This window comes from Urtica dioica, chromosome 8 (genome assembly GCF_054948205.1).
Source record: "Urtica dioica subsp. dioica isolate 48M chromosome 8, U.dioica_male_clone48M_v1_H2, whole genome shotgun sequence".
Classification (NCBI taxonomy): domain Eukaryota; kingdom Viridiplantae; phylum Streptophyta; class Magnoliopsida; order Rosales; family Urticaceae; genus Urtica; species Urtica dioica.
The window spans coordinates 28,019,812-28,035,176 of record NC_142763.1 but is presented as its reverse complement, the minus strand read 5'-3'; the positions used below and the strand labels follow the sequence as shown (position 1 = coordinate 28,035,176).

The 15,365-nt window shown below is 35.5% G+C and overlaps 2 protein-coding genes across 2 annotated transcripts; one reads left to right on the top strand and one right to left on the bottom strand.

Annotated features, from left to right (window-relative positions):
* Nucleotides 1-2,883: 2,883 nt before the first annotated feature.
* Nucleotides 2,884-6,660, top strand: LOC149388865 (protein NETWORKED 3C-like). Its single transcript, XM_089623344.1, has 3 exons — nt 2,884-2,978; nt 3,489-3,625; nt 5,758-6,660. The coding sequence occupies exons 2-3, from the start codon at nt 3,520-3,522 to the stop codon at nt 6,447-6,449; spliced, it is 798 nt and encodes a 265-aa protein (XP_089479470.1). The 5' UTR covers nt 2,884-2,978; nt 3,489-3,519; the 3' UTR covers nt 6,450-6,660.
* Nucleotides 6,661-6,830: 170 nt separating this feature from the next.
* On the bottom strand, nt 6,831-7,854 carry AGP26 (arabinogalactan protein 26). Its single transcript, XM_089623345.1, has one exon. It carries the CDS (start codon nt 7,740-7,742, stop codon nt 7,311-7,313), a length of 432 nt encoding a protein of 143 aa, XP_089479471.1. The 5' UTR covers nt 7,743-7,854; the 3' UTR covers nt 6,831-7,310.
* Between the last annotated feature and the right edge of the window lie 7,511 nt (nt 7,855-15,365).

Here is a 15,365-nt window from a genome sequence, read left to right as displayed (position 1 = left end):
GGTCCTACTCGACGATGTACGGTCCTATCCAGACTCGACGGCGTCTTCTCTGCCTGAGTCTTCCCCGACGAGGTCCGAACCAGTTCAACGAGCACCGGGCGAGGACGAAGGCCGGCTTGCGTCACTGCCTCTTTTCGCGACCTATCCATATCCGACTTCTCGGTCGGTTAGAGAGGAAAATCCTTTACAAGGCCGACCTGTGGGGCCGGGGCTTATACGAGGAGACTGGGGATCACCTCCATCAAGGCCTCGGCTACGGGCTGTTCGGCGGTGCAAAGACCGTCAATCAACGAATCATAGACGCGATGTTTGAGGTTGGTTGATGATGATTCAATGACAAGATCGTGGACCATGGAGATTGAACAATCCAGGCCAATGAGGTTTCGGATATCATCCATCAAGGCATCAATTTCAGCGGGTCGGTCCTCCACATGACCGTCTTGGAATTCCACAATCGGATTGGTATATTTGTGTGTGTGTGTGTGTGTTTTTTTTGGTAAATCTGGTTTATTTGTGTTAATATACATGTGATTTCGATTTATTTATATTTATTTCGGTTTATTCATATTAATTTTGGTTTATTTGTGAGAGAACTGGCGGCTCCGTGTCTTCGGTCGGAGAATTGGCAGCTCGAGACGGATGGCAAGTTGACTCGGCGGTGAAGATCGACACTGAAAATCTCGTAATATTTTTAGATAATTTTTTAATCTATTAATTGAAGAGTTATTTATTGTAAAGCTTTTCATTTATTTATTTTATTTTTGTTGATTAATTTATATTTGATGAAGGGTATTTTTTTTTTATCAAGTGAGTTAATGTGGTTTATTGACTATTTCGCCAAATGAACCAATCATTGGCTATTTTGACAATTTTATGTTTCTGATTGATTAGTCTACTCAAGCTCCTTATATATATTGGCAAAAATCGTCCCAAAAAAAATTGTCGATGGAGTATGTGCAGTCATCGGAAGGTATTTTAAGCCTTTTGTCATTTTTTGTCGATAGGTACTCGGTCAATCGACATATCGATTCCTTAAAAAAAATACTGCCAAAAGTCGCTACATTTAAACCACAAAACTCGCAACAAAACCACACAGAATTGCAACATTTGGTGAGCAAGGGAAAATCACGGACAATACCAGATAAATTATTTAAAAAATTTCATACTTCAAATAAATTTTATTTGTTTAATATTTTTTTTAGACTTTGAGTTTGTATTTTTTTGAAGCCCGATTTAAGTCATTTTTAAGTCTAAGCCCAACCCTTGGTCTAAGAATTGAAGATTTGGTTATGAATATGCATAATAAAAGAGTTTGGACCGGGCCCAAGTCCGGTCTCTCTTGGGCTTGAAATAAATGCCCTGAACCGGCATGGATCGAGACACTTCTAACGTTAATCATGTTTTGGTTCATATAATGCACATACAATATAAAGACTTAACATCCCTGTTATCGAAGTTCAGCCACTTCTTCTCAAAATGTTTATAAAAAAAATGGCGCCAAAAAAAAAAGTTCAAAATTAGCCATATTTTCAGCTTCTCCCACTTTCTTTATTCTCAATACAATGCTCCTTTATAAATGGCGTGAATGAGAGTTTTTAGTTGCCTTAAAGTTGAAATTTTGTTAAAATTTTAGTAGCAAGCGCTTAAACATCATTTGGAGAAGAACAAAAGAACACAAGCTTAAAGTGTTTTTTAACTAAAAAAAAAAAAAAAAAATTACAAGTCATGAACCCCATTTTCCTTAGAGCTCATCACATTATACTTCACTTTGGATGAAGGATCTTTCGCTTCTATTTTTTTTTTCCAAACCAACAACCTCATTAACAAACGACCACCATCGTTGGCAGATTTTGAAGTTGAACACCGCCTCCTTAAGGTCACCAAAATCGAGAATTCCTAGCGCCTCCACCGTCATATTCGTTAATTTGAGATATTGGACAACTCGCTATAGGCGAACATTCGATCTATGAGCTAAGCGCTTGTGTAACGACTTGTGTCACAATTGCCATCATCAACACATTTTCTATTTTGTTGATTTAGTTGTTTGGTTGGTCCCTATGTTTAGGCAAATGGGGTTCTGGTCTCTTCTTTTTAACCAGATTGCCCTTAAACTCCTTAATTGAACTTAAACTGGTCATTTCATAATTAGCCCCGAGAATGGAGATTATGTACACAGTATTTTAATGACCATAATCTTATTATTATTATTATTATAATTTTGCTTTAATACTCTTATTTCTGTAGCCAATATTAATAAGAATATATTATATAGTTCACGCATGAAGTATGGATGAAGATGAACAAAGCGTCTATGAAGCAAAAAAAAGAGAAGGAAAAAAAAAAGGAACAAAGTGTCCGTTGGAGTCTCGCTTTATTTATTTATTTTTCCTTTTCCTTGTGTACGCTCCCCCAACAAATCTCATATTATACACTTTATTTTTTTTACTTCTCATTAATGATTTCTTTCCAAAACTACCCTTCCACGTTTGACCGTATTTCATCAAACCCAAGGGCAAAATCAACGCGAGCCGGTGAGTAATTAAGCATTCCTAGTCTGGGCTTGACCGTAAACTTATACAAATTCGACCCCCCAAAAACATTCTATAAAAATACAAATATATATAGTCTCTCCATATTTCATTTTTCCACTATTTCCATATTTTAAGCCTTGTGTAGAGCGACTTATCGGCATTTAGTGCACGTGGAGAGATACTATTGGCCAATATCCTAACAGTCAAAGAAGACAAAATCACTATAATGAAGTAAGTGCTTCATAACTCCAATAAGTCCGTCACTCTGCAAAACCCTCACTCCACCAGAGCAGCCAAAATTCAGATAGATAGAGAGAGAGAGAGAGAGAGAGAGAGAGAGAGAGAGAGAGAGAGAGAGAGAGAGAGAGAGAGAGAGAGAGAGAGAGAGAGAGAGAGAGAGAGAAGTGGCATTGGCGTTCTTTGAAGACGAAATCCAAATTGAACCAGGTATCTATCTCACAACGCGTTTCGAGATTTTCTATATCAATATTGGTTTATTACTCTGATTTAGTTTTATATTTTTCCTTCTTCTCTGAGATTGTATCATAAATACTCCGCGTTTCAAGCGGTTTCGTTTTCCTTCCTTAGTGGGAAGAGAGGGGTAACTTGGTAATTTTTATAAATGAGGAGAGGGAACAGAAACGAAACGATTTTTCCGTGTTCACTTCAAAAAATGGTGTTTCCCTCTCAGAAATCGTCGTTTGAAAATATTACCCAACTGACACCGATTTTTTTCCATATAAGACTAGGGCTAATATCGTCTTTGCAACTTTTTTTTTTTTTTTTTATTGGGATTAGTGTTCAAGTGTTGTAGATAACTACGGGAACTTTTTAGGAAGTGGCGATGTAAATCTTGACGAGTGCTATTTTAGATTACTAAACCCAAGCGGTGAATGTTGTATTTATGTGCTATACACACACACAATATATATTCGGCTTTAAAGTGCAAATTGATAGGTATAAGGATCAGAAGAAGAAGATAAGAAAAATGGTGGGAATGATTGTGAAGAAGCAATCGCCTCATTTGTGGTGGTTTGATAATCAAAGCAAATCAACCTCTATACGCTCTCCATGGCTTCAATCCACTCTAGCAGGTATTATCATTTGTGTTTATTATTATTTTTATTCTCTTAATCGTCTATTATAGCTTTGTGTTGGCCAGTTTCGGTTTTTTTTTTGTCAAGAGTTGTTTTAGAGTGAGATTTTTTGTTTATTCCTGTTATTGGACCGTTGGATGCGCTTTTAGGGTCTTATCTACTTTCTCTTTTGGTCCAACGGGTACAATTTTTATTTTGGGCTGGAACAGTGAGATCGTTTTCTGATATATGTAAAAAGAATTGGATATGATGGGACTCACATGGACTTTATGGAGTGTGAAATTAGCGATAGGCATTATTACTTGAATTGACTATTGAATTTCAACACTTTTTATTTATTTAATTTTTTTTATGTTTTGAGGTTACAATTTGATTTGACCGGAAGTCCGATTTTGGTTGTCAATTACTGTAAAATAAAGTGAAAATTGTATATGGGTAATTTTGATTTATTTTATTGTTACTGAGCCATGGAAGTAAAATTAGTTGTCTCCAAATTATTGATACCTCTGATTAGCTGAAAAAAGTTGAGAGTTTTGACGAATAAAAGTCATCAGGAAGCTTTTTTTTTTTTTTTTTTTGAGAAGAAAGTCGTTGGGAAGTTTAGATTATTACTTCTTTGAAAACGTTTTTTAGGCCCTGTGGAGTTTATATGGTTCAAGTTAGGTGTAAAGTAAATAGACATGTTCTCTGAATTAGTTATGCAGAACATAAAATTGGGACCATTTGTCTTTTTAGTTTTTACACATCCGAGCTAAAAGGGGAAAAAAAGAGAGAAAATAAAAAGGAAGTGAAGGTTTGGGACACATCAGCCTGAAAAAGAGACCTTTCCCATACCATGTGTGTATAGGATCAAACACCTTGTGGACGAATAGGAAAGGATATATCCACTGTTGTTGTCTCATTAGTACTCTTGATATCTTTATCTCCAAACTGCTCTTGTTGTGTTACTAATCTGCTAGGATCTTGAGAATATAATATTCATAATAATTAGTAGATAGTTTGTGGGCTAAAATAGATTACTTATCGGAGAGTGTTTGATATTGTGGGGGTTTACTGGGTTTTAACCTCTCTCTAAAGGTGCCCACATATAAAATGCCACTAGAGAGTTGTGCATGGTTTGGTCCGATTTAAAACTGGTCTCCAAATTGAACTTGACTGTTTTAAATTGTTTGAAACTTTTTAGACTCGACCGAATCGTTTAAGAAAATAAACAAAATCGATCCAAACTAGTTTAGACCAAACCGGTCCGGTTTGGACTAGTTTAAACGTTTTGAGAAAAATGATTTTTTTTTTATATTTTTTTTTTACAATTTTAATAAGAGCTTTAAATGTCCAACCCAAATCAGTAGGTTAAATTGCCTTAAGATTATGAAAAAGTATAAAAAAAAACCTTTAAATTTGGGGCTAGTCCGGATTGGTTATAAATAGTGGTCTCAAATTTTGAAACCGGACCAGACCATTTTAGTCCAGTTTAAAAAAACCGGACCAGACTGGACTGAATATAAAACAATTGGTGGTTTAAAAAATCGGGTGGTCACTGCTAGTGAGAAGTTTGTCTATAAGGGCTTTGTATATCGTTTATCCTATATTATATAAGAAAAAATGGGTGTGGTTATTTCGGTAGCTTGGGAGGTATTTAATGATCCAAAAAGGATTATATAGAGGTAATGACATGATGATTGAAAAGTAGGGATTATAGACAAAGTGAGCCTGAGATCTTCACTAGCTTTGTGACACAAGATTTATGTGATGATTGTATGGAGTGAAACTAGTTCTTGGTAATTATGATGCTTGCTTGGTGGTCCCCTCACTAAAAAAAAATGTCAACTTGTTTTACTGTTTCCTTTTATTACTATAGGATGATCTTCCAAAAACCTTTAAATGAAACATTTATAACTCTTCATAACGGTAATTCGGACCCGTTGGAATTTAGTTAAGGCGTGTTATATAGTGTAAGAGGGATGAGCTATCGCTATTGAGTCTCTGTTTTGTCACAGCTTTTCTAATATATATTGACTTTAGTAACTTCGGAAATTGAAGTTTGGCCTACATGTTTCGTTTGGTTCTTCTTCATTCATGGTTATTTATTTATTTATTTATTATTATTTTTTTTTTATTGATTTGATCAGAGTTGGACCACAAGACCGAGGCGATGCTGAAACTGATCGAAGCGGATGCGGATTCGTTTGCTCAGAGAGCCGAAATGTACTACAAGAAGCGGCCCGAGCTGATCAGCATGGTCGAAGAGTTTTACCGAAGCCACAAGTCTTTGGCCGAGAAACACGACCAAGCCAAGGCTGAATCTGGCGGGACCCGCGTCCTCACAACCCTATCTTCCCCGTTCTCCGCGACCAAGTATCATCATCATCATCAGCTCGAGAAGTCTCCGAGCGTCTCTACGTTCCGAAGCTACGACTGTCTCTCCGAGGTCTGTGACGAGTCTGCTGAGTCTGAGGTCGACGACCCCGAAGAGTGTGTCACCCCGGAATATCACCGTCGCGAAATTACGAAACTAGCCCGACCCTCGAGCGAGGACGAGCTGAGGAGGCTGAGGGAAGAGAACAGGGCTTATAAGGAAGAGTTGGAGCGGAAAGACGAGGAGAAGAGAGAGGCGATTCGACATCTGAGTTTGGCCGTGGACATGCTCAAGCAAGAGAATGTGGCGCTGAGGAAGCTTGGCGGGAAAGTTAAAGAGGTTGTTCCGAAGAAGACCTCTTTTGAGTTTGGCAAGATTAAGGAAGGGCTTTTTGGGAAGTGGTTCAGTGGGTCTTCTCAGAATCAGAAGCAACCGGTCAGAGAAGTGGTTATGGGTGATATGTAGAGAAACAAAAACATTAGGACAGAAGATTTATTGATGTGTTTATACAGTCAGTACATTATAATTTTTTAAATATATACTTCTTGCTACCTAGGAAGGGATTGGAAAAAAAAAGGTGTTTTTTCTTTTTTTAAGATACAACCTAGTTTACTCTAAAGACATTTTGTTATTATTATTTATTGTTATTCATTATAGCTGTGTTTATGTTGGATTTTATGTAATGTTTTTGCCCCCACTTGATCCTATGCCTTGAAGTTGAAATCAATGCAAAAGGAAAATCCTTTTTTTTTAAGTAAATATGTAAACATATGTGTTACGGAAATTGACATTCATTCTAATATGATAATTTCACTGAAAGCTATGGTTAAAGAAGATGGAGGTACATTTTCCCAAACAGAAGATAAATTAAAATAAATAAATTAAAAAAGATTCTTGTGAAACAGATAGCAAAAAGAAACCTCCAATAATCTCTCTGTTCATTGGCCTCCCCACAACACCTTTTATTTATAATAAAAATTACTTTTGTGAAAAAGCCTTTGCCAATTGCCAGTCTCTTCTACTAAGTCTCAAGTCTCAACAACAAAATGACCAAACTTTATACAAGAGAAAATACCAAATTGTACCATATATATATGTAATATATATTTCTTTAAAAGAACATTTTTTTTTCTTCTTTTATTTACTGTGACGTTTATTTTCAAGAATTTCAATCATCCATTACCCTTTATCAAATGTACCTACTAAAAAACACACAGAACCGAACAACCACACAGACTAACCAACTCATGCTCTACCAAAAAAACCACTTACACATAATAATCAATTGAAGCCGTTGAAAATAAAAAACAAACCACTCACACTCTCTCAGAAGCCAATCCCAATAATCCACATTCCCGCCGCGGCGGCAACGACGACGGAGCTCACCCACGCGTCTCCACCGGCGTGGGGCTCAAACGCCGCCGATCTCAGCGAGCCGGAAAAAGGCGGGAAAGCCGCCCCGGGGCCCAGTGCCACGCTGGCGTCCGGGTTCGGCGGGCTCGGGCTCGACGGGATCGTCGGGAGAGACGATTCCTCCGGCGAGAGCGGTGGCTCTTTCGCCGGAGTAGGAAACAGCGGCGCGATGTCCGGCGAGATAGCCGGCGAGGGGTCGTACGCCGGCGGACCCGGAAGCACCGCCGGAGCTGCTGATATGGTCGACACTTTGATGATGATATCATTATTATGAGACAATGCGAAATGTGATGAGAGGATTTGTAGTAGTACTAGAATTAGAAGTACTGGCCAAAAGGAAGCCATTAATGATGGTGAAATCAATGAGGCTTTTTGCAAAAGATAAGCTGAGAGAGAAAGAGAGAGAGAGAGAGATGGAAAAAATGAAAGAGAATAAAGAAAATAAGGAGTGTGTGTGTGTGTTACATACACATATATGTATATAACATATATATGATATATATGTGTATATCAATAGTTGTATATTGTTATATGATTGAGTAGTAGTGGAGGTGGGTGTGGACCAACCAGGTTAGCTAAAAGACAATTGGATAGTGTGGAGATGGAAATTCTATTTAAAAAAAAAAAAAGAATAATAGTGGAAAATAAATGTTTGTGGTGCTACGTGACAAGGTTATGGTTTGTGATTTTCCTGCTTCGCACATGAGATAGACGACATATATCATATGCATGTGAGTTGTTTTTTTGTTTTTGTTTTATGTTTTTTGTTTTTTTGTTTTTTTTTTGTGTGTGCACCAAAGTATGTGAGTTGTTACTCATCCGGATTTTATAATTATTACTTTCAATCTTTTTGGGTGTTGAGAAATTATGTATATGGGATTTCCCGTGATCAAACTTTGAATTTTATGCATGTAGAGACGCCAATCACGTTTGTCATCGTTCACAATCTGCTTTTTTCAACTTGTTACGGCTCATTGAACAATTACTATCAGATTTACATATATACCGTAATTTCTTTCCTTTCTCTTTGGGTTGATGCTTATGATATCGTGACCGAGACAATTGAGTTAGAGTTTTGAAGAACTTTGCATATATGTGTTAAATATATATTTATTACTTATCAATTTTAACCAATTCTACCCTGTGGTACGTTAAAAAAAAAGAGAGTATTTCTTCGAGCGCACTAATTAGATTCTTACCGCAATGAACTTTTCTGTGTTGCAGACGATATAAATAGTGGTATTTTAATGAGTTGGTTTGTTTTACAGCATATAGCGTAGAGTATCACAGTAGTAAAAATAATAAAAAAAAAACTCATGTAAAACAACATTATTTTATGCCAAAAAGACTAGGGTAGTTATTTTAAGTTTTAATTCGGATTTACTGTAAGAAATGTGACAAAAGCACATGAATATTTCTGATAAATGGCAGCAAGTGAGCATCTTTCAGTTCTCTGAAAACTATTCGCTAATAATTTTATATATACATTTTTAAAAAAGGTAGCAGAGAAGAAGATTCTTTGGAGATATAATTAATTTATGTTTAGGTTTCTGATCACCGCAGCTTTTCATAGTTGGTATGATTTTCTAATCATATTCTAAATCCCACCCCTGAAAAATTATGGCCAGCTCAGTCATTTTTAAATTTTTCCATGGAATAAATGTTATGGGAAAATAATATTACGACTTGTACACGCTGATGGGGCAGATCTAATGTGGGGTTGCAACAGTTTATCCATTTTGTAATGATATCTAATCAACAGATTGAAATACCAATACCCATAAAATATAAAATACTCGATTATATTGACATACCGATTGTTAACGATGGAATTATCAATGATTTTATAGTTATTTGATTTTGAAATATCATCATCGACATACTGATAAAAAAAAATTGACGGAGGTATACGGATACACTACAACATAATATAATGATAAATAACACCTATAAATCTTAATAACGCTACGCTCATAAACTATTAACTCAAAAATCCAAATCATACTCAGAAACTGTACTCAAAATAGAACAAAAATAACACCAACAATGTGAACAAATCAACAAACAAAAGCGTTGCTGTCTTTTTTAAGCTATATTTTGATTTTAATTTCCGACGGCAACAAAATACATCAATTATACAAGGAAAAATTGTATAAAATAGCTATTTGAAATAATACGCGGAGTTCTTGATCAGAGCTTGGATTATCATCGAGGTATTAGCATATATATATATATATATATATATATATATATATATAAATCATTATTATTATTATTGTATTTAGGATTATTTCCCTTTTTCTTTATTTCCTTTTTTTGTTGTATTAAGGTTATATATACTCAAACTATTCTATTTCTTTAAATGCAATTCATTATTCAGACTTTCTCTTTTTCTCTGAATCCCTAAATCTTAACGAGGAAATCTGGATGTTGCGCAAAGACAGAATATTCAGAGGTGCGACCCATAAAAAAAACCGTTGTCGCTATTGGACGCCGAAAAGGGTTTTGGAATTTATTAACATTTTCCAAAAAGGGTACTGTTAATAATCCCGTAGGACGGAAACCATTAAAAGAACGCCTAATAATTTATTGGGCACTGTACGAAGTATTTGAAATACGGGGAAAAAAATACCATTCAGGCAATATCTCCAAAGGAGTTGCAAATGGATCCGCAGGTTCACCAATTCGATGGCGAGCGTGCTGGTGAAAAGTGCAGACCATCTCCGTCCTCAATCGAAGTAGACGGGAGAGACTCGGAACGTCGTGGTGAGCTTTGCTGGTAGGTGGAAGCGATCGGCTCGAGGCAGGCTCAAGATAAATGTGGACACCAGCTTTAAGGAGAGTGCATCGGCGATCGGAGTCATTACTTTAGTGAGTTGGATGTGGCGAGGACGTGTCACAGCAGCTAGTGCGATGGAGGCAGAGTTGTAGGGGATAACAATAACATTCTTGACAGTTATGGCTCGACGGAAAGACTGTCCGAATAATTAGTCCTTGACCCCTTTGTTTGACTCGAGTTTAGCTCCCGTGCTACATTTTCTTTTCGTGTCTTTTGTGTGGGTTCCTAGAATTCTCAACACATTGGCGCATTGTGTGTGTACACATAGGCTTTGTGTTCTTTAGAGTATGGTCTTTGCTCGATTGAAGAGGTCATAGCCTCTGTCCGGAGATCGATTTTGGCCGATCTGGCCCTGGAATGGAAATGCCATTTCTTCAAAATATATATATGTATGTATATATATATATATATATATATATATATATATATATATATATATATATATATTCAACGCAATAGATCAATATGAAGTATGAATGATAGACTTTAGTAGTCACTTAGAATAGGGAAATTGCCCTATCCACTACCAAAACAATAACTTTTTCCAATTTTCCACCAAAACCATAATTTGGCCAAAAATGCCACTAACTCATTTGTACAACTACCATTTTACCCTTAACTACATTTTTTCTTACAATCTCAAACCAACCCACACCAACTCGTTTTAATGAGCAAATATTTAAGTCTGAAACATTTTCTCTTCCTCTCTCTCTCTCTCTCTCTCTCCGTCGCTCTCTCACTCTCTCTCTCCTGTAAATCTCGTCCAAGGTCGGTCACCCATGAAACCCCCACTCAAGCATTGAAACCATCTGCTTCTAAAAACCCATACACAAGCGTTGAAACCCTCACCCAAGCTATGAAATTGTGGCTCTGAAATCCTCGTCCAAGTTCAGCCACCGCACAACGTCCTCGCCCAAGTTCCGACCCCAGATCCTCGCTGAAACTAAAGCTCAAGGTTCGTTGTTTCTTCCTTTTTTAAAAAAATTATGGTTTAAAAAGTTTTAAACTAAAGCTCAAGGTTCGTTGTTTCTTCCTCGCTGAAAAATTATTGTTTAAAGAGATTTAAATGTTCTGTTTGGTCTGGGTATGTTCACCAGGTTTTCTGAAATCGTCAACGAAGTTCATTAATTGTTGACTTTAGATGTCAACAATGGACGTCAACTGTTGACATCTGAAGTCAACAAATAATGAACTTTGTTAGCATCAATGTCAACAATGGATGGAAATTGTTGACGTCTAAAGTCAACAAATACTCTGCCTATGCTTTGTTGTCCATAGTGATGGCGGCTACAAGGCTCTAAAACACTCTTGGCCCTGGGTATTGAAGACCCCAGTTCAAGGAGGTTCAAATTCGGACATGGAGATGGATGATGATTAGGAAACTTTTTATTTTGATTAGTTAAAGTAATATTTAAGCACTTATTTATGACTTCTTCTTCATTTGGTTTGTTCATGTAATAGATTAAGTACTCCTTTGTTGTGTTAAACATGATGACATTGATGTCCATTTTCTTTTTTTTGTCGATTGATGTCAACAAAACCCGTCTATTGTTGACATTGATGTCAACAATTGACGTCAACGGTTAACATTAGATGTCAACAATTATCGATGTCAACAGTTGACGTCAATTGTTGACATTAGATGTCAACTGTTGACATTAGATGTCAACAATTATCGTCAACTGTTGACATTAGATGTCAATAATTGACATCAATTGTTGACATATAATGGATGAATTTAAATTTAGTTCTTCACTTAGGCATTCAATTCATAACATTACAGATATATAAAACAAAGTGTAAATAGACATAATAAGCAGTTTCAGGCTTTCAAATCATACACAAATATAAATATTAAGAAGTTTCAAGCATTCAAGTCATACAAACCCATACATAAATTTATATATAAATATTAAGAAGTTTCAGGCATTCAAGTTAAGGGTCATTTCTTCTTAATCCTCATCCTCCTATAGAAGATGAGTTCCTCTCTCTGGCTTTTCAGCATAAACAGTCGTGTCCCCAAGGGCACGACTTCCATAAAATCTCCCTTTTCGTTCAACTTAGTCTCTCAGTCGTCTCCGAAGACTTCTTTCATAACACTTTCGACACCGATGATCAGACGCGATCCAGTCTCTTAGTCTCATGTTGGTGTAGGTTTCGACTTTGAACCGCGCTGAACTGGTGTCTTCAATACCCAGGGCCAAGAGTGTTTCAGAGCCTTGTAGCCGCCATCACTACGTACAACAAAGCATATGCAGAGTATTTGTTGACTTTAGACGTCAACAATTTTCATCCATTGTCAGTTCATTATTTGTTGACTTCAGATGTCAACAGTTGACGTCCATTGTTGACATCTAAAGTCAACAATTATTGAACTTCGTTGGCGATTTCAGAAAACCTGGTGAACATACCCAGACCAAACTGAACATTTAAATCTCTTTAAACAATCTATAAAAATGACATAAAACTTTTTAAACCACAATTTTTTTAAAAAAGGAAGAAACAACGAACCTTGAGCTTTAGTTTCAGCGAGGATCTGGGGTCGGAACTTGGTCGAGGACGTTGTGTGGTGGCTGAACTTGGACGAGGATTTCAGAGCCATAATTTCATAGCTTGGGTGAGGGTTTCAATGCTTGGGTGTGGGTTTTTAGAAGCAGAGGGTTTCAATGCTTGTGTGGGGGTTTCATGGGTGACCGACCTTGGACGAGATTTACAGGAGAGAGAGAGAGAGAGAGAGAGAGAGAGAGTGATAGAGCGACGGAGAGAGAGAGAGAGGAAGAGAAAATGTTTCAGACTTGAATATTTGCTCATTAAAACGAGTTGGTGTGGGTTGGTTTGAGATTGTAAGAAAAAATGTAGTTGAGGGTAAAATGGTAGTTGTACAAATGAGTTAGTGGCATTTTTGGCCAAATTATGGTTTTGGTGGGAAATTGGAAAAAGTTATTGTTTTGGTAGTAGATATGGCAATTTCTCCTTAGAATATGATATTTTAGGATTGCTGGTGCTGACTTTATCAAACAAAACTAGCTAGTTAGCTCCCTAGTCTCTTTTAAGATTCTAATCAAAATTTCATTTTATTAAGAAAATAGTCCACCAGGCTCAAATAGATTGAATTAACTGTTTTAGTTCATTTAATATAACTTCTGTCTTACCAAAGTAAAATTGAATTAGCTGTTTTAGTTAATTTAATTTACTTCGATCTGCTGAACTATTCTCTGAATAAAATAAAATTATGTCTCTTTTTTAAAATAAAGGTGTGCTATTGGATTATTGACCTAACAGCAATATGATATTTTAGTATGAATTTGAGTAGTGTTTTTATCTAAAAGAATTGACTTAACAACACTCTCATGTATGATGTATCTATTACATTATGTGGATTGTATGATTGGAAGCTAGGACTTCAATAAGTGAATGAACTTGGTTTTGACCAAAAGAGTGTAAGTGAATGTGTAATTCACTTCGTTAAACACTAGATTTTTCATTGATCTAATTAACATATAGAAAACGGGAGGTGTTTTCCAATCACGCTACATGCATGAAAACTTAATACAAATAACGTACCCATAACTTCTCTTTATTTTCCCCCATATTTTTGGTATTCGGTGAACTATATATAGACACAACGTAGACACGTTTCAGATGATATGTATCTTTAATGTAAGTTTGCCTTTACTTGTTTTTTGTTTTTCAAATCCGTTGAGACGAAAATAAACGTATATACATTATATTAAAAAAAAAAATCAAACATTACAAGGTGGCCGAAAGTTTAGTGAGTTTAATTTCCTATATTTATGTGTTCTTAGCATAACTTAATTGGTAATTTCACACCACTCCTAAAGTAGAGGTCATGAGTTTGGTAATTTCACACCACTTCTAAAGTAGAGGTCATGAGTTCAATCTCCACTTACAGTAAAACTGGCTTAAAAAAAAAATTCTTATATCTATCTATTAAAAAAAAATCTATATCCACTCCTATTTAATATGTCATGTATTTTTCAAATAAAAATATTGTAATGGATTCACCCTAGTTGACCGTAGTCAACTGCAATTGGTAATATTTTTTTTTAAAATGTCATGAGCTCGGCCTGCTTGGCCGAGGTTGATAGCAGTTGACAATAGTCAACGGCATTCAACTACGAACAAATAGACCGAGTTTACATAAGTTTTAAAAAAAATCAATAATACTAACTGAGTAGTTGATTGTGGTCAATTGCAGTTGACTATGATCAACAGTGCCAATTTTTTCAAGTCGTCAAATATTTTCAAAAAATTTAAAGCCAATGTTTAATCTTAGTTCTTTCAACACTAAACAATTCGAAATATGTAAGAAAGCTTGATAAAACAAAAATTATGTGTATGATAAAGAAAACAAAGATTATAAACTTGTCCATTAGAAGATGGTGACAGAATGATAAACATGTGTGTGTCAGTGTGTGTGTGTGTGTATATATATATATATATATATATATATAGAGAGAGAGAGAGAGAGAGAGAGAGAGAGAGAGAGAGAGAGAGAGAGAGAGAGAGAGAGAGAGATGAAAAGGGGATGAAGGGTTTTTGGTTAAAATACATAATTTTCATATTTTTACAAATCTTATTAAAAATTATATTATGTGCAATATGACATAAGGTTGTGTTTGGTAGTTAACTCAAAAAGTTTTTGTTTTCTATTTCTTAATTTTTGTAGTTGTATTGAAAAATTATTTTGCAGTTGTTTTCAAAAAGCTGTTTGGTACAGTTTTCATTTTTGTTTTTGAGAAATTGAAAAAACTGAAAAAAGTGTTTGGTATAGTTTTTATTTTTGTTTTTAAAAAAATGAAAAGAGAAGATGAGGAGAAGGAGGAGAGAAGAGAAGAATTTTTTTTTTCTTCCAAAAACACCTTTTTATTTGTTTTCAGTTTTCTTTACTCTTTTACAAAACAACTTCAAAATTTTTTGAAATTTTTTTCCAAAAACTTAAACCAAACATGTTTTCAATTTTTGTTTTCAATTTTTTCAACTAAAAAACTAAAAAATTGTTTTTGAGAGGAATACCAAACACACCCACTTTCCCTTTTATTTTTGGTAATATGAACACAGCCAACACGTACACCATATTAACTTTCTTACCTGTATAAAATTTTAGC

Bases quoted from the DNA above. Each gene is read 5' to 3' on its own strand.
- AGP26 (XM_089623345.1), bottom strand. From the start codon at position 7,742: ATGGCTTCCTTTTGGCCAGTACTTCTAATTCTAGTACTACTACAAATC.
- LOC149388865 (XM_089623344.1), top strand. From the start codon at position 3,520: ATGGTGGGAATGATTGTGAAGAAGCAATCGCCTCATTTGTGGTGGTTT. The intron at 3,626-5,757 runs GTATTATCATTT...TGATTTGATCAG, and splicing joins GCTTCAATCCACTCTAGCAG to AGTTGGACCACAAGACCGAG.